Source organism: Vombatus ursinus, unplaced genomic scaffold (genome assembly GCF_900497805.2).
Source record: "Vombatus ursinus unplaced genomic scaffold, bare-nosed wombat genome assembly UNPS02014798.1, whole genome shotgun sequence".
Lineage (NCBI taxonomy): Eukaryota > Metazoa > Chordata > Mammalia > Diprotodontia > Vombatidae > Vombatus > Vombatus ursinus.
Window position 1 is genome coordinate 50,515,002 of NW_020954576.1, and position 19,084 is coordinate 50,534,085.

The 19,084-nt window shown below is 45.5% G+C and overlaps 1 protein-coding gene across 7 annotated transcripts in view; it reads right to left on the reverse strand.

Annotated features, from left to right (window-relative positions):
* The window catches only part of ATP2B4 (ATPase plasma membrane Ca2+ transporting 4), a 110,497-nt gene that overhangs the window by 43,612 nt on the left and 47,801 nt on the right, over window positions 1-19,084 (reverse strand). For 6 of the 7 annotated variants that reach the window (XM_027871643.1, XM_027871638.1, XM_027871637.1 and 3 more), the window contains exon 2: window positions 7,122-7,660. In XM_027871643.1, coding sequence (XP_027727444.1) covers window positions 7,122-7,311 — 190 coding nt within the window. In that variant the 5' untranslated portion in view covers window positions 7,312-7,660. Of the gene's footprint in view, window positions 1-7,121; window positions 7,661-9,618; window positions 9,680-19,084 lie in introns of those variants that run through there. The other variant, XM_027871639.1, reaches the window with a different exon arrangement.

The window sequence follows — 19,084 nt, forward strand, 5'->3', positions numbered from 1 at the left end:
TCAGCAACTGCCTTTGTCAGTTAAGATGCAGAAAGGAGGTGATGTGTTCAAGGTCACATAACAAAAAAATGACAGGGACCCGGGGTGGGGGGTTAGTAATCTTTCTTTTCACAGTTTCCAGAAACCAAGCCCTGGGAGTGATACAGGACAGCTTACCCTGAATTTGAAGTAGTGAACCTGCCTTTACTTTTTTCTACCATTATTTCCTAAAACCCCAAACAGTGCCTCTAGAAGGAAAGGGTTTCCTCTCACTGGAGGTCTTCAAGTAGAAGCTGGATGGATAGAGCAAATTGTTGGGGAAGCTGTGGAGAGGTTCTTGGTCAGGTGGTAGGTGGGAGGATTGGAATAACTGGAAGACCTCTGGAGTGCTTTCCAGATATGACATTCTGTGAATGTGTGGGGAAGCTTCGTCATGTTTGTGGGCACTGAGACCAGCCATGTTTTGTAAAGCTGTACTTGTATTTGTGTGTGTACATGTGTGCTCTCTCTTGTGCACATGTATCCACAGACTTATTTTATTATAACATTCCCTAATGCTTGAGTCAATGGCTTTGTTTTATAAAAAGAAAAAAAAGGCATCATTTCCAAGAGGAGCAAAAAGGAAGTGTTACCTTAGCCATAATGTAAGAATATTTGCTAGTCCAGAGGTATGGCCCTTGGCCATAACTCAAATGTAACAAAGCAGCAAGAGGGTTTAAAAAATCTGCAGAGATTTCTACTGGGCCTCAAAGGAATGTAGTTTAAAATATGTCTTAACACTGGGGCTAGAGATTGAGAATCATAGTAGTAATTCAGGTAGGTAGGTCGGTAGGAATTCACAGCAGGCTCAGGAAAGCCTAGGCACAGCCCTGTTCCTCAAGGCAATAGAACTCCTATAACTCAGATTCCTAACTCTTAACAGTTTGGGGATTTTTGGCTGGGCCAGCTGGGGGAAGTTAAGGCAGAAAGGAAGAAATGGGAAGGAGAATATAGGAATAGATCACGCAGCAACCCAGGCCAAGGAGGGAGAAACTACTCAAAATCAGATACTTTAGTTCCAAAGCTAATCATATAGAATCTTGGCAGTTTCCAAGTTATGGTGTGGAGTCTCTTTCAAAGGAAAGGGAGGTTTGGGGTAAAAAAGAAAGAAGGAAAGGCCTGTTTGGCTTTCATATAGGACTTAACTGACCCTTCCTCCTCTTCACCTCCATCTCCTCTCCAATCACCACTGCATTGTCCATGCCAACTTCCTCCTTATGTTTTCCTAAGCTTGTTCATTCATACAACAGTCTAGCTCCTCATGCTGTTGGAACCGATCTGTCTCTTGCATTCCCATCTCCACCCCTACCCCCCTTTCCCCAAGTCACTCTTCTGGCCTGAGTCTCCTTTACAACTTCCACTGTCTAACAAATGCTTTGTTGGCCCAGCCGCCTAAGACCCCAGAGTTCCATTCTCTTTTCTCCTGACATGATTCCTTTTTCCTCTCCTCGAGTACTGGGTGGAGGATGGCAGAGGCAGGATGCTCTTCTCCCTGAAAATCCTATAGCAAAGCCTCAACTGAAGTGCTTAGAGAAAACCGAGGGAGGAAGTACATGATGGTAGAAGGCATGATGAGGAAGAAGCGGCCAGCAAAGCTCAGTGTCGGGCAAATCTAAAATTGGGTAGGGTTCTCAAGAACCCAAAGGCTTTAGTAGATAAGGAGTAATCCCTAGAGATAATGAATATACTCCAAGCAGGGGTCATATCCAGTCTGTCTTCACTTGCCCAGAACATTAGATGTTTCTCATCTAGTGTGCTCTCCCACCAAATATTCATTCCCCTGGGAACTCGTCAGAGCAGAAACTCCAAATCCACACAAAGATCAGAATCATGATATGCGCCCAGGTTGGCATTCATTCTCGTTGTGGAACCAAGAGTGAGGGGTGGGGGAAGGGAAAGAAGGCTACAGAGCCTGATGGACAGATTTAGCACCAAGGAAATAGATAAAAACACCCAAATAAGAAAAGAATGACCCAGATCTCAAGATAAGGGGCTTGAGGAAGCTTTCTTACTTCCTGTGTTCTACTTTCAAAGGTAAAGTCCCTAAATCTTCAGAGATTTGCCTAAAGTTGGTGCCCAGAAATGTCAGATGCCCTTAGCAGGCAGGGTTGGTACCACCCTCATTCCTGATCCTTCTGGATCTCTGCCTCACCGGATAATAACTCTCACACTGACGTAACACGCCACAGCTTTACAAAGTGCTTTTCTCACAACTCTACAGGAGTAAGGAATAGAAATAGAAGCATCCCAATTTAACGGAGGGAGAAACAGAGACTCAGTTGTTAGGTGGCTTGCCTAGTGTTCCATAGCTAGTAAGCGTCAGAGCCAGGTCTCAAACCCAGGTCTTCTGACTCCAAGCCCAGTATTTTCTCTACTACAATTTCATTCCCTCAGGGCTGCTGGGGGCAAGCAATGAGGAGGTGCTGGGGAACACAGACAGGAAGCTCATCCCACAAACAGTCAACTCCAAATAATACAGAAACGTTCTTCTGTCTTCTGAGAGGAGCCCCAGTGCTACTGGATTACTCTGTTTATTGAAGGTTCCCCCTCACCGCCCTTTGTGGTCCAAGCCTAGGATTTACCCTGAGGGCCCAGCATAGCTCCCGCTCAGAAAACACCATCCTTAACTCCTAAAGAGGCCATAGGCAGTACAGAGATGGCTCATAACAGATGCAGGAAATTGGGGGGTTGAGGAAGAAGAGAGGGAAGGCAGAAGAGAAGAGAAAGGGAACAGGCCCGATGTTATAGGCAAACCACTTCCCACGCCAGGCATCCTGGACTTGGCTGCTATTTCTACTCAAAGCAGGGTCAAAATTCAAAACGGATGGAACTGAAGCCTTGGGATGCTCTGAAAAGTTTCTGAATTTGGAAGAATAAGGGAAAGATACACCTTGTAGCCCATCTGGCTCCCTACTTTACTTTTGATTAAAGTGGGTGTGGGAAAGGGAAGGGCAGTCAGAAAGTAAGTCTTTGCTTTTCATTCCAAAATTCCATCTTTTCCAGGAAGCTTTCCTTAGCCTCTCTTAATTCCAGTGCCTTCCCTCTGTTATTTCCTTTTTATCCTGTATAAAGCTTGCTGTTTGCTTGCTGTCTCCCCCCACTAGATCGGGAGCTCCTTGAGGGTGGGGATTCTCTTTTGTCTCTTTTTGTATCCCCAGCGCTTAGCACAATGCCTGGCACATAGTAGGAGCTTAATAAATGTTTATTGACTGAAAAAAACAAAAATGGGTTTGGAGGATTATCTGTGTCACTGCACATGACATAGTGTTGTACTACTGAACTTTGGCAGCTAGAACCTTTGGGTCTTGGGTGTGTCTGAGAGTCAGAACCCTTACGTTATCTTGGACAAGTCCCTTTCTCTGCTGGGGCTTCTTTCTCTGTAAAACAGAGGGATTAAACTAGATGATGATGTCCAAGGTCCCCTTCAATTCTGATGGTCTATACTTTTTCTTAAAAGTTGCGTGATGTGTTTATAACACTTTTGTGGTTCTACTAGGACCCTCCTACAATAGAGGTCCCATATCTGTTGTCTCGTGCCCTAGAGGGGTCTGAACAATAATTCCCATCAATCCCTAAGTTTGGTGAGAGTAGAGATACAGGGAAAGGTGGGGAGGGGAGAGGGGAACTTCAAATGTTCAAGACTCCCCAAGATTAACCTCTTCTACCTTATCATACCCTAGCTCCCAAAAAGCAGACTTCAAACATCAGGTCGGTTTCTCTGTTGTTATTATTCTGCAGCGGCCTCTCAGAGCTGACAAAGAGCTGTGCTAAACCATCGGACACCTCAGCTCCATCTTCTGTGAATGAGACAGGCTTTTTATAGCCTCAGCTCATTGGAACTCATGGATACCGGTGTTCTCGACTCTGTCAGCCCAATAAACTAGCACAACATTGCCTTTTTTTTTCTAGTGAGAAGAGGTCCCTGCTGCCTGGCTTCTTCTTTTCTATTCCCACTCTCACCCTTACTAATGAGAGGGCTTAGGGATCTTCTAAGATACCTTTTCCACGGGACCTACAGAACCCAGCCTTTCTAATTCAGGTGTCAGCTTTACTGTAGGTTCTACATTAAAGCAGAGTAAGGTGAACTCTTCTGAACCTAGGTAGGCTGGTAGCAAACATGCCAGAGTTAGCTCTTTTTAGGGGGAAGTCCTGTACGCCAATGTTTTGTTGCACTGAGGGTACTGCCTGGTGGAAATAGCAATTTTCGACAATGAGGGGAAACCTGAAGGGAAGAAAAGTCATCCACAGGTGGACCCACTTGGTCCTTAATTGTTTAACATCCGATGTCTTCTGACTTTTGGAACAGGAGCTCCTTGGGAATCAGATAACAGGCAGTACTAGCAGTGAGCAAGGCTCTGTAGAAAGTTGGAAATGGTGCACCTGGATGCTACTGGGAGCTCAGGAGAATCTAGCTGATCTATTCTCGCCCATATACCTTATGCATCAGTCAAACTGGACTACTCTCTATTTTCCAATTGATCTCTGGGCTGTCTTGCCTCCTGGCTCTTAATGGCTTCCCCAAATCAACTTGAATAATCCTATTCATCTTTCAAATGCTAATTCAAATGCCATCTACTCTAGGAAGGCTTTTCTACTCCCTTAGCTGAAGATAGCCAGTCTGGCCTTCTCTTTTGGCCTCTTACAGAACTTTGTTTATATCTGAAAAGCAATTTGTAAATTGAAATGTGGACTATTAACACATTGTATTGTAACTAATTTAGGTGCATTGAATTTTCCCTACCAGACTAAATCCCTTGTGAGCAAGAACTAGGCCTACCATGGTGAAAGGGAAAGAAGTCCAGATTTGGAGTCAGAGGACCTAGGTTCAAATACTGGCTCTGCTATTTACTATCTGTGTAAGTTTGGGCAAGTTGTTTAACCTCTTCACCTGTAAAATGAGGGGGTTGGACCAGATCATCTGTAAGCTTCCTTTCAGCTCGAACTCTATGATCTTTGTATTTCCGCACAATATCTTGTGAAGAATAGGTAGTCAAATACTTGCTGAATGAAATTATCAAGACTCCCAGTTTCTATGGTGTGGTGGAAGTGTCTGGTTGGAGGGTTCAAGAATGGTGCAGGCAAGTCAAAGCACAAACAGAATCCCAAACCCTAGGGAGTTTTGCAGAGTAACTCCATCGTCTCGACAAAAGACAGGAGTGTAGTGTGGGCTGTAGTCGGGGGTGAGGAGAAATAACAGAAGCAAAACTCTGCAGCTTTCAAAACAACACAAGCTAAGGGAAATAAACGAGTCAGTATGATGAATGGGGAAGGGGAGAAGGGAGGCGGTAATGCCCCAAAGTGGGTCTCTGCTAGACAATGAGGGGGAGGACAAAGAACAATGTCAAAAGTGAAAATGGTCCACAGCCCTACCAGGTCTCTGCTTAATAAGAGAAAAGATTTAAAAAGCGGACATTAACTGAGTTAACCCGATAAAAGGCACCCTTCCCATGCCTGCCGGGCTTGACATCTTCCAAGTGTCCCTTCTAGTCACTCACACAGGTCACAGAAATATAGGTATGGGCAAATAGGGGGGTCCAAGGTAGCATGAGCACAGGAGGAGTCAGCAAACACTAACCTATAGAAAAGAGGGTATTTAGGACAGCTCAGTCAAGGCAGGATATAAATGACAGGAAATTAAGATCTAAGGACAGCAAAAAGTATGTTAGCTTTGATTTCTGCGCCTCCAAGGAGGTCTAAATCTGAAGTCACTAACAATGGCCTGGGATCCAATATTCTTCTTATGGAATTTGTGGCCTCTCAGGAAGGCTCAAAAATGAGAAAGCTTAGGAGACTCAAGCCTCCTGGAGAAGAGAGTGACAATCTTGGCTCTTTCTCCCCATTCATCGAACTCCACTTTTCCCCGGAGATCCAGGCCCAGGTTACTTAAGCCTCATCAGAAGCTGCATCTAGGAGGAGGCACACACTGTCCTCCCTGTTTCAATCCCACAAGACCTCTAGTAGGCGAATGTTTCCTATTCTCACGTTTCATTGGGCATTGGGATGACTGCAGCAAGAATGAACTGAAGTCTATCCTCAGGGAGTTTGAGAAGAAAAATGCTGACAACGAAACACGACACACCGGCATCAAGAAAAACTTCCCAATGATCCAAGTTGGGAGAGAATGACTCCAATGTACATGATATGGTAGACTGTTGTTCAATTAGGGGCAGCCAGGTGGTACAGTGGTTGGAGCATTGGGCCTGGAGTCAGGAAGACCTCAGTTCAGATTTGGCCACAGACACTTGCTAGCTGTGTGGCCCTCAGCCAGTCACTTAAGCATGTGTGCCTAAGTTTTCTCACTTGTAAAATGAGCTGGAAAAGGAAATGCAAACCACTCCTGTATCTTTGCCAAGAAAACCCCAAATGGGGTCATCAAGAGTTGGACACGACTAAAATAACCAAACAACAACAACTCTCCAATTGTCTTTATCCAGTAATTTACCTAGAGCTCCTTACTTGTTAACTGTTCTGTGTCTCTCCTCCACTAGGGTTTCAAGCTCTTTGTCATGGGGTAATGTTCTTTTGTGGCTCATGGCCATGCCAAGCACACAACAAGTGCTCTTCAAGCACCTGTGAATTGATTTGGGGAGGTGCATAGAAATAGGAAGAGGGAAAGGAATAAGCATTTATTAAGCACCTACTATGGGTCAAGCACCATGCTAAGTAAGCACTTTCCAATTATTATCTCACTCAATCTTCACAACAACCCTGTGAGGTAATAATAATAATAATAATAATAATAAAAACAATAACAATAATAGCTAACATTTAGTGTTTCCTATGTGCCAGGCACTGAGCTAACTGCTTAATAATAATAATAGTAGTATTATCTAACATTTAGTGTGTCCTATGTGTCAGGCACTGAGCTAAGTGCTTAATAATAATAATAATAATAATGATAATGATAGTAACAGCTAACATTTAGTGCATCCTATGTGCCAGGCACTATGCTAAGAGCTTAATAATAATGACAATAACAGCACTAGCAAACCTTTACCGAGTGTCTGCCCGGTGCCAGGCACTGTGCCGAGCACATTACATCGGACCCTCACCACAAACCAGGGAAGCAGTTGGGGAGACTGAGGTAGGGGGCGGGACCTCACCTTCGACCTGCGAGGTCTGCAGCTTCTCGCAGAGGCCCAGCACACCCCCATAGTGCTCGTCGATGTGGGCCACGGCCTCACTGCTGCGCAGCTCCATGAGGTGCCGCAGCTCCATCACGGTGCAGCCAAAGTCCTTGGTCGTGGCCATGGTGCTCGTTGAGTTGGCGAGGTAACCCTGAGTACTCTTCATGTGTCTGAAGGACACAGCCCTGGCTGGAGGGTGGCAGAAGTAGGGGCAGGACTCAGGCCCAGGAGGCCCTGGCCCCCTTCCTAGCTGTGGGGGCTGGGGCTGGGGCTGGGGGCGCCCCACAGGGATGGGGGAAGGGAGAGGTGCCGGACGGGCCCGTGTAGTGGAGATTGGCTTTCCTAGGCCCTGGGCCTGGCTAACTTGACTTCTTGGGAGCCAGGTACAAACAGGAGGTATATGTCACCACGGAGGCATCCTTGGCAAAGGTGGAGCCTGGCCTGGGATGAGGAGGTAGCGGGGGCGCAGGTCAAGATGAAGGCAAGGAGGAAGGCTCCCTGGAGATCGAAGGTACCTGGAGAGAGACACAGCAATCAGTGCAGGACGAAGCCAGGCCCCACATGGGGCCTCAGTTCCCTCCTGCTACCTTGTGTCCTGGGGGGGAAGGCACCGATTAAGCCCCTACTATTTATGTGCCAGCCACCTTACAATATTATCTCATCTGGGCCTCACAACAAACCAGTGAGATTGATTTCCTCAATTTTACAGTTGAGGAAACTGAGGCACAGAGAGCTTACAGTGACTTGCCCGGGGTTCAAGGCCAGATTTCAGTTCAGGTCTTCCTGACTCTAGGCCCTGGTGGCTCTTAGGCACTTGGGGAAAGTAAAGGTAGTGACCCAGCCCTTCCTTCCTTTCCTACCCTCCCCCATCACTAATATTCCCTGGGCATTCTAACAGCCCCTTCCTGTGATTTCTAAGAGGTGAGTAGGGGCATAACATGGTAGGAAGCTTCCTCTATGGCTCTCGGCATACAGGCATATAAGGGCTTAGAGGGGTATACACAGACAATCCAGCTGGCCCCTACCCTTTCCTGAAAGCAAAAGGGAAAAAGAGGAAAAAAACGAAAGCAACTCTTATGGCTTTAAACATCTTGAAAATGAAAAACCACCACCAAGAAGTTACCTCCCCTAGGACACCACAGACCTTTTTTAAAGACTTGGAATGTTCAGGTTCTGTTGCTCTCCCTGCCTGTTGGGGTGACCTGTGTGGTTTTACATAAGACAAATAGGATTCTATTGGGGGTCTGTCTTCCAGAGGTTGGAGGGGCTTAATAAAGGTGTCCAGGCTCATATCAGTCATTGAAACTCTCCCACCTGCATGCCTTGATTTCCCTTTACCCACCACAGCAGGGATGAGAGAACCTAGCAGATCATGCCTAAATCCTCAGGGGACACTGGCGTGTCTGGCCCCCCCCCCAGCTATGTGATGGCTCTTCAGGCCCCCCAGAGCTATTAACTTGCTAAGAGCTAAGCACAGGACTCTGGGGCCTAGTCACAGCTCTCTGCATGTGGTTGATGAGTTGAAGTTTCTGGCAGTTAAAGATACAGGATGGGTCCTTCTTGAGAGGTGAAAGAAGAATTGCTGAGAAAATAGACACAGTGAATTTAGACTCTCAAGAGTCAGAGGGAGGTACTCTGGGACCATATGGATAAAATGTTTATCAATTTAGATATGCATGTGCAAAGGGCCAAACATACATCAGCAGGGGGTGGGGGATGAGTTAGACTCAACTGCTTTGGAATGAACACACCCGAGAATTCTCAAGAAGTTAGTTCAATAAGTCAACCATAGGACACAGCATGGTATGTGTAGGGGAAGAGGGAACTGCAAGTCAAGAGACTTAGGCTAGCAGCTCCAGGTCTGTCAACTAACCCCATGTCCCAAGGTAAGTCATTTAACCTCTGGGTCACAGTTTATCGCTCTGCAAAAGGAGATTGATACATACCCTTCCTACCTTTTAAAGTTGTTGTGAAGAAAGTACTTTTTTTGGAGAGGCCTATATAAGCTATTATAACAGATAATATTTTTCCTCCCAGAGAGAGGCAGAGTAGCAGACTTCCCCAAAACACGTAAGTTAAAAGTTGGCTGTGAGGCAGAAGTCAAACCTCCTCAGCCTCCTTCTTGAAGGCAGACAGCTGCATTTTTCTGCTGGAGATGTTGCCACACATCAGTCATTTAAAGGTGAAACTGCTTCCCTCTGGCAGAAGGTGAGCCCTGCCCCAATTAAGTGATTCCTGCTAATGAGAGTTCAGACACTGGGGAAGGAAGCTTTGCTTACCCCTTTCTCTAATAAGGAGATTACACCTTCAGAAGAGCAAAGAGCCATAGGAACTGGCAACTAATTGAGATCAAGATGGCAGGGTCCTTAATTAGCCTTCCAAGAATCATCAGGGATGAAGACTATTCACCCCCACCACTACTGTGCCAGCCCAGTTCTTGGTCAGGTCCTTAGGGGCAGGCAGGTAACCTCACCTCTCAATAACAGACACCCTTTGCCTTCTTCTGCCTCCAAAGAGTAAGCCTCTTGTGGGAACTCTACCCACGCGAGAGTCCTGGGGTTGCAGAGGGTTTTTTTTCCTCCCCTCCTAGCCAAGTTGTTTCTTTTCTGGAATCCTCCATATCTATACAGTTGGAGTATAAGAAAGGAGTCCAGATCATTTCCTTCAGGAAAGATAACAAAGTCACATTTTGTAGGGTAGCTTTAGGCTTTCTTTGCCACAATCCTATAGATGTAAGTGGTATAAGTAGTATTCCCATTTTACAGATATGGAAACTGAAGCTCTGAGGGATGACCCATGGTTACAAAGGTAGGTGTCTAATCTAGGATCGGAGCCACTCAAATCTGGCTGTTTCTACTACTCTGTGCTGCCTCTCCTACTAAGGGCATTTGAACCTACCAAGGTGCTAGGGTTATGTTAGCCTCAGATCTTTGATTTTGAAGAAGCCTTCAGCGGACCTTGGTGCTTAATAAATGTTTGGGGGATTGGAATGTCTGAATAGAGACTGAGCCTATGTAGCACACATACTTCACACAGACTATTGTAAGACAGGCTGTGCCATGGAATCAGGTTCAATCCAGCTTCTCTTCCAAGACTGGAGGCACAGGGTTGGGGCAGAAGTAAGCAGAATACCATGCTAGTACTCAAATGGAGCTCTTGAACCTTTCAGAGAGGGCATTAATGTCAATGCTTACCCTAGTGGACAGAGGACTGGACTCTGGATTTAGAAGACAAAGTGATTCCAGCCCCTGCTCAGGGGAATAGCCATATCTATATTATCTTTGGTCCCCAGGTTACATTTTAGCAAAGCTCGTTCTTTGGATCACATTTCCCCATCCATCAAATAGGAAAGAGCCAGCCTTGCCTTCTCCCAACCTCCTGGGGAAGGGGGAGGATAAAGATGGATGAGATCTTTACATGGGCAAAAGGCTTTGAGCTCTTGGAAGAAAACTCAGAAGGTGTTAAATTAAACCAAGGTATCTAATAGGGTGATAAAGGGAGAAAAAAAAGTTCATTTTGTACTTAGAGCTGTTCACATCTGTTATCTGGCCATCATCAGAGACATTCCTGTGGCCTTCCATCTTTCACTGTCAGGAAGATTCCTTGTCTTCCAGCCCCGCACCTGCACGACACCCAAACACCCACTCTTACCCCATGCTAAAAGCATAAGAAATTTCCAGACAACGTCCTTTATAACTGATAATCAACCACAAGGGAAATATGGTCCATAAAGAAAAGAAAGTGAATCAGTAAAGGAGAGAAAAATCAGTTTAAATTTCAGACTGTATTACTTGAGGTTTTTCCTTCTCCAGGGGGTCTGCACTCTAGATATGCCAGGGTTTAGTCCCACTGGCACAAATTCCTTACTCTATCTTCTATTTTTCCATGTGGTAAGAGCAGGGATTATATTCCACCTTTTCTCCAAAACAAAAACAAACAAACATACAAACACACAAACATGAAAGCTTCAGTCTCCACCTGGGATTTTTCTTTATTGCATCTACCTTGGAAATTCTAGAAAATGGCCCCCTCCATACTCCCAGGAGGATGCCATCCCCAAGTTCTAATACCTTCTGGGTCACCCAAGAAAGATTGGGGGGAGAGGAGAGCAGAATAGGGAAGGAAAAAAGGGCAAGAAAGTTGTTTGTGTCCCAGTCTGACCAAGAGGTCCCGGCAGACTTGTCCCCTGATATCTGGGTACCTAATGTAACCCCATGCTCAGAAGGATTTGCAGGCCAAGAGTACAGCTGCAGAAGCTTCTTAGTAGCCAGACTGGGCAGCAAGGTGCCACCACTCTCTCAATTCACCCAGAGAATGAGGGTCTGATAGTTCTATACAGCTGCCTAGCTGGCATGGCCTCTAACCTAATTAGTCAATTGCCAAAAGAGCAGTAATTGGGACAGCTGGGTGGTTAAGTGGATAGAGCTCTGGCCTTGGAGTCAGGAAGGCCTTAGTTCAAATCTGACACTTGACCATTACTAGCTGTGTGACCCTGGGCAAGTCACTTAACCCTGGTTGTGTCACCAAAAAGCAAAAAAAAAAGGAATAATTTTCAAATGTACACTGCCCTAGCCTCAAAGAAAGTCCCAAACAAGCATCTGCTGGCTCCTGGGGAGTGGAGAGGAGGATACCATCTCTCCCCAGGCAAGGCTGCTGTTAGCATCAGCTGCTGCATTCTGGGAGAAGTACCCTCTCTACCTCCATTTCTGCCACTACTCCCACTCACCTCTTCCCTTTAAACAATAACAGCCTGGAAAACATTAAACCTTTGTATTTCTACAAATGCAAAGCATTTTTCACATCTATGCTCACATCCAACATCCCTATAAGAAGGTAAGATGCTATTATCCCTACTTTACAGAGAAGATACTAACGACCTGAGAGATTGAGACTGTGACCGAGGCTGCCCGCATTAGGGGCAAAGCTGGCCTAAGAATCCAGGGCTCTTGACTCCCTCTTCCCCAGACTAATGCTCCTCCTACACTGCTGGTTTCCTCCTTCAGTCTGACAAAACATCTAGGAATCTCAAAAAAAAAAAAAAAAAAATGCAGACACCTCCCGGGAATAGGGAACATCCTCTCTCTTTTAGCAAAGATGTTCAATTCAATAAATGCTGAGCAAATAAAATTTAAAAACAAGACAGTGAGCAAAGTGCTATGGATACAAAAACAAAACATGAAACAGTACCTGCCCTCAAGGATCTTAGAGCCTTCCTTAAGATATTACCCAGTGATAGCAGAAAAGCTTTAATAAAGGCAACCCCTCCCCCGCACGCATACATCCCTATTCCTGATGACATGGCCTAGGATCACCTAAAATTAGAAGGGTCTTCAGAGGCCATGGAGTGAAAACTCTTCATTTTACCTAGGAAAGTGGTTCTTCCCCAGGTTAAGTGATATGTCCAAGGTCATTTGGGTTAGGAAAAGTCAGAAAGAGGATCAGAATGCAGCTCTTCCCACCCCCAGGCCTATGCTCTCTCCAGGATAACACTATGCTTCCTCAAATTTCCAATGTTAGACCATATACCAAAAATAAGGGGCAACCAGAGATCACTGTGTTTCATAGGGCTTGGAACTAGACAGGACCTTAGAGGTCCAGCCCTCTCAGTGTACAGATGAGGAAACTGGAGTCCAGAGCAGGGAGTGAGTTGTCCAAGGTCACACAGCTTAAAAAAGTTAGGATTTGAACTCTGGTCTTAGCAGTCCAACTCTAATGTTCTTAATACCAGGCCCCACTGCTATTTGAAGTGAACAAAACATTAAACAGTTGTTCAGAATCCTGGCCTGGACCAGCTGAGTCCCTCCATTTTAGAAGCTATTACCTTTTTCCTCATCGAGAGCATTCTCCCAGACTAGAAAAGGACAAAGAAAACCTCTCACTTCGGTGCGCAGCCTGTTTTGCTCCTCCAGACCCTTCCCTAGTCCACTAGGAATCAGGGAAAGTTCTCATCTCTTTATGGTATCTCCCCTTCCCCCCACCTCCCCATCCCACACATAAGCCCCACTTCTGTACCCAAGGTTATGGAATCTGGTTAAGATTAGAGGCAGGAATGTGAATGGATGTGGGGAGAAGAAGAAGCAGGACCCAGGGAGCCAGGGCTCCAGGCTGATGTAGTACTGCAGACAAACCTGCCTGGAATAATAAACAACGGCATTCTACCTCTGTCCTCCTAGCAGCAGGCACTGGGGGGGTTTGATAAAGGAGAGGGCAGTAGCAACTGCAGGCTTCCCTATTCATTCCCCCCTTCATTCAACCTGGAACCTCTTTAGGGGCAAGTTGGATATATCCCTGAAAAGCTCCATGTCATTGGGTATCTGTGTAGCAGCATCTCTTGCCATGTTGAGCACTAAGAAGGAAGAAAGAAAAGGCAGGAAAGGTAATAAGCCCAAGCCACGATGAAACCCGATGTCTGTATTCTTCAGGACTGCCCTCATTCCCATTCCTTTGTTTCATGTGTGCCCATAATGTAGCTCTGCCCGCTGACAGGTGTGACATGTCATGCTAATCCCTAGACACTTTTACCAACTGGTTTGGGCAGGGAGAAAGAAGGGGAGAAAAGAGGAGGCCCTGGGCATTGAGTTCCTACAGCTTGCTGGGAAGGAAGGCCCAAAGAAAAACTGTCTTGTGGAGATCTTAGAGGACATACATACATGGCCCCCTAGAGTATTCTAAAGGTGGTGGTCACAGCCAAATCTCTCCTCGCTCTTTCTGCAATTCCAGAAAATGTAGCTTCTTCCTACACCAGAAGGTACCTGGCCCTCCCTCCACAACCTATGCAGGATGCCTAGGAGAGATTGGCTTGGATGTTTTAATCTTACTTATTCTCAAATGAGCCACCCATCACTAATCTCAGCTTGGAAGACCCCACGGACATGGAGAAGAAGGTCTCTTTCCCTTGACATTCAACATGGTAGCCTGGGAAATCGCAACCTAGATCATCTCCACCACATTGCATTACTAGTGGTATTTCCTAAGCTGTTACTTGGGGGTTCCAGAGGTTCATTCTTCTGGATGTTCTTACACTTCTAAAAAGAAGACCTTCCTGAGGACAGGAAGTTTATAACCTAGAGATAGGTATACCTATCTCACATCCTGGTCCTGTCTCACTACTCCAATCTAAATCGTCACTGAAAAGACTACTTTTTCTGTTCCTATGCCTGTTCTGAAGACTGGAGTTAAAAACCTGACTCTGATACTTTCTACCTATGTGTGACCCTAGGGAGATAATTTCTGTCACTTCATCTCTCCGGTTCATTTTTCTATAATTTGTACAATTTCCCCTGAAGGGTAGGATGGGGGAAGAGAAGGGAGGACGGTAGGAGTCAGCTCTTCCTAATTCAAAATCCTACGACTGCTTGTACAAAGCAGCCCATGTGCCTTCTAGGCTACTTTCAAGCCATGGAGATCCATAGGAAGGTCATGGGATAATTTTGCAGTCAGGTAACACCACTTAAAAGCGAAAGCTAGAGTTCAGCCAAGAAGTGGTTATTAAAATTGACTACAATGGTGGAGAACTGGCTCTTCCTAGACCCAGGCATGATAGGGGTTTTTTTTTCTATTTCTGGAGAATAAATGCCAAGTCCTAGATGTTCCCTAACCCATAGATCCAATGATCATCTCTATACTGGTGATTCTCAAATCTACCATCCAGCCCTAACCTCTCTGCTGACCTCCAGTCTCACATCTCCACTTACCTATTGGACATCTCAAAATGGATGTCTCATAGACATCTTAAACTATGTCCAAAATTGAACTCAAAAGCTTTTCCCCCAAACCGTGCAGTCTTTCTAACTTCCCACTTATTATTGAGGGTACCACTATCCTCTCAGTCACAGAGGCTTGAAACCCAGGTAACATCCTCAACTCCTCACTCTCTCTGACCCCCTCAACCCCATCCAATCTATTGACAAGGCCTGTTGATTTTACCTCCATAGCATCCCCAGCCTACGCCTCTTCTTTTCCTCTGACACTGCCACCTCCCTGGTGTAAGCCCTAATAACTCACAGCTGGACTATTTCAAAAGCCTGATGGTTGGTCTCCCTGCCTCAAATCTCTCCCCACTCCAGTCCATTCTCCATTCATCTGTCAAAGTGACCTTAAAGTTGGTGATGGTTGTCCTTTGTTCTTGAAGAGGACCCAAATGTTAAGAGTCAAGATACAATGTGCTGACTGTGGCTGATGAGACTGACATGAGCTCAGAATGCTCTACCAGGTTGGGCACAGATAGTCCATGTGAACATTTGGAGTGGGTTCTCTAAATATGCATATCTCGAGTTTATTTTGAGCTACTTCAATTCTGCTTTGGTCATAGAGCACAGATCTTAAAAGTACAAATCTGACCATGTCATCCCCTTTCCCTCCCTCAGTAAACTCCAGTGGCTCCCCATCACCTCCAGAAGCAAACATAAAATCCTCTATTTGGCATTCAAACTAGTCATAACATGCCCCCCTCCTGCCCCACCAGCCTTTCCAGTCTTTTTTACATCTTACAGAGCCTCTCCCACTACCCCCTCCATGTACTTGGCAATCCTGTGAACAGTTCCTCCATCTTCTGATTCTGTGCATTTTCACCCCAATGCCTGCAATGCTCTCTTGCCTCATTTCTGCCCCTTGAATTCCATGGTTTCCTTCAAGTCTCAGCTAAAACTCCATTTTCTATAGGAAGCCTTTCCTAATCCCCCTTAATTCTAGTGCCTTCCCTCTGTTAATTTTTTCCGTTTATCCTGTATAGAGTTTATTTGTCCATAGTTGTCTGCATGTTGTCTCCCCCGGTAGACTGAGAGCTTCTTGAGAATAGGAACCACCTTTTTTTTTCTTGTTATCACCAGCTCTTAGCACAGTGCCTGGAACACAGCAGGTGCTCAATGAACATTTATTGACTGACTGATCCTGAATCCTGAATGTATGTGTTGGCCCCTCATCCCCATTTCCCAGATCCTTACACTTTCCCCAGCCCCTGTTACCAAAGGAAGTTAGGAAAAAAAAAAGGCATGGACTGGAAGCAGCCCACTTATAAGTCTGATCTCCAGAATCCATGTTGTAGCCCCTTTGCCTCAGAGGCTGGTTAGAGAGTCTCCATTATAAATATTTCTTTCTGAGTGTGGGAGGGGTGTGGAGAGGAGAGGGAAAGACATTTAGGATTAAAGAAAATTAGTATGGCATGAACTATTACTGATGGAGACACGTCAGCTTTTTGTCATCATTGCTTCCTTTCTAAATGCTTGCCCACCATCTAATAATCTACTGAAGAAATTTTTTCAGAAATCTAAGTTCCACTTACCAGCCTATAGTTTTCCAACTGTGTATTCCTCCCTTTTCTGAAACAGCTGTTCTTCTCCAGCCTTGTGGTCCCTCTCATGGTCTTTCAACTATAACTGACAATAGACTAACAATCACATGTGCCAGTCCAATGCTCTCCTATTATAGGTGGGGGAAAACTGAGACCCAGGGTTCCAAAGAAGTGATTTTCCAAAGACCATACTGGAAGTAAGCAACAGGTCCAGGATTTCAACCCAGGTCCTCTGATCCAATCCATTTTTCTCTTATGCCCACCTCTAGAACCTATCATTCCATTCTAACTATTAATACCAAAGTGACCAAAAAGAACATGGTAGAGTTTTGCTCCCCCAGAGATACTGAATATACTTCTCTTCATCTATTCTCTTCTTCCAGACTATCCCCAGACTACCCAATTTATATCATCCTGGCAGAGAAGACATTACCTCTAACATTCTAAAAGATACTAGCAGATGTAGGGGGGCAGGGGAGACCCTTCTGGTCCCCTGGGCAAGTCGCAAGGTCAGAGTTGTATTGGCAGCCGACACTCTGCTCCCATCTTACATGTCCTCCAAGGACAACCCACCTTTCCAGACCTAGTACAGGAAACAGCTGGGGCATAGGCCTCAAACAAAAAAAAAATATTAAGTACTCAGTCTCTATATTTTTATGTTCACGTAGAAACTGTCTTTCTTGAGGCCATTGCGGTTCTTCCAGGTTTTGACTACGAGGGAACAAAGGGTCTTTTTAGCAGCCAGATTGGTTCCAGTATTATTTTTAGAAACAAACTTCAGCCGAGGCATGCCATGCTAGGGAAGAAAGGGAGGGATTGGGGTTCACTGCTGGAGTCTGAGTCTCCCTTGACTGCTTGGAGTCACGATTGCTACTAGTCCCTGGCCACAGTGAAGGATCCAGTAGGATCTACCCTTTAAAAAGGTAAGATCTTTTTATTGTCTTTTTATCCCTAGCACCTAGCTGGATAGTTGGAACATAACAGGCCTTTAATAAAAGTTTGCTGATTGGTTGATTTAACTGACTTAGTTCACCCCCACCACCATGGTGTACACCTCTTCTTTGTTTAAAGAGATGGGCAGTGACTTGATCTATAGGACTTTCCAAGGTGAAGGAAACAAAATGGCACCTGTAGGCAAAAAAGCTAGTTGGGCATCTGGAGCAAAGCAGAGCCATTTTGCTAAATAAATTTCTAGCTTTCCCAAGCCCCAGCCTATCTTTCCTTGAGATGCATCATAGTATAATGGAAAAAAGGTTGGATCTGGAGTTAAAAAGGCCTGCATTCAAATAGCAACTCTTACTACTTGTATGACTTTGGACAAGTCCCACGACCTCTCTGGGGGTGCCTCAGCTTCCTGGAAAATGTCAAATGAACGGGTTGGGAGAGAGAGCTTCTCAGGGTCCTTGGGGCTCTACATCTAAAATCTTATGGCTCTCTCCAGATTTTTCTTATTCCCAGACCTAATTCTTGGACATCCTAGGCAAATGGGAGAAAGGCAGGAGGCCTCCTAGTCATGTGCTATAGCAGGCTGAGTAGGAACATCTGCTCCCCACATAATATCACCCGGAATCTTTCTGTTTATCAGTTTTTCCAGTGTTCTCCCCAGTTCTCTATTCTATGACAATTCTTTGAGATACTCTAGACCAGCAGCTTCAGCTCTCTCTCTGGGAAAGGGTGGAATTCCCTTCTACCACCTTCAATCTCACTATAAAAGGAGGTAAAGGTCAGCTTTCTGGATTGAATTACCTTTCTCCCCAACCAAAATCCTGCTCTCCAGTCCTTAATAGACCTGGGAGGACTTAAAACATAGCAGCCTACCACAGAGGCCAGAGTTAAGTCCCAGAAAGTAAACAAAAGCTACTTCATCAGGTTAGGATGCCAGGGCCCTAGGGCCCAGAGTCAGCAGAAACTATTTCCCCCATCCCTATTCTCTTTCTCCTCAGGAGATTCCAGAAGAGAGAGACAAGAAAGACACAGACCAGAAACAAAGCAAATAAGGAATACTTTTCTGATCACATCTGGCTTCTGAGATGCCACAATTCCTGTTCACATCTGGGGCCCAGGCTCCTTTTTCCTTCCTCCGCCTGCCAAAAACCCCACCCTTGCTAACTAACGGTCCCAGCAAAAGGGCCGGGCCCACTGTGACTGCAACACCTCCTTGGGAGCAATCCCAGGGGGCTCTGGAAGAGCCTGGACAGCCAGCACCAGGGTGCTACAGCGGGAGAAGCAGCTGCTGTTTTTCCAGTACGGGTGACAGGCTGTTATAAACACTCTCTTTAGGTTGCTATGGCAAAGAGAGTGTATAGCCTAGCTACAGTGATGCTATTTATGTGCCTATAACAGCCAAGTGGCCTGTTTGTATTATTTTATTTCAAAAGTTTCCCCTTACCTACCCCCATCCCCTAACGGTTCTCTAAATCAGTCTTCTCAGGAACCAAGAGAATAAGCCAATGATCAAAGATCATAATTTAAACTGGAGAAAGAAAAGAGAGTCAGTCATATAGACAAGTCCCATTAAGTCAGAGGTCTGAGATAAAGAACCTTCTTCCCTCTCCCTTCACCCATTCATCAAACTCAAACAGCTTAATGAACAATCCAAACCCTGCCTCATCCTTTGCACATTAAGGAGAGAGCCAAGTGGTCGAAATCA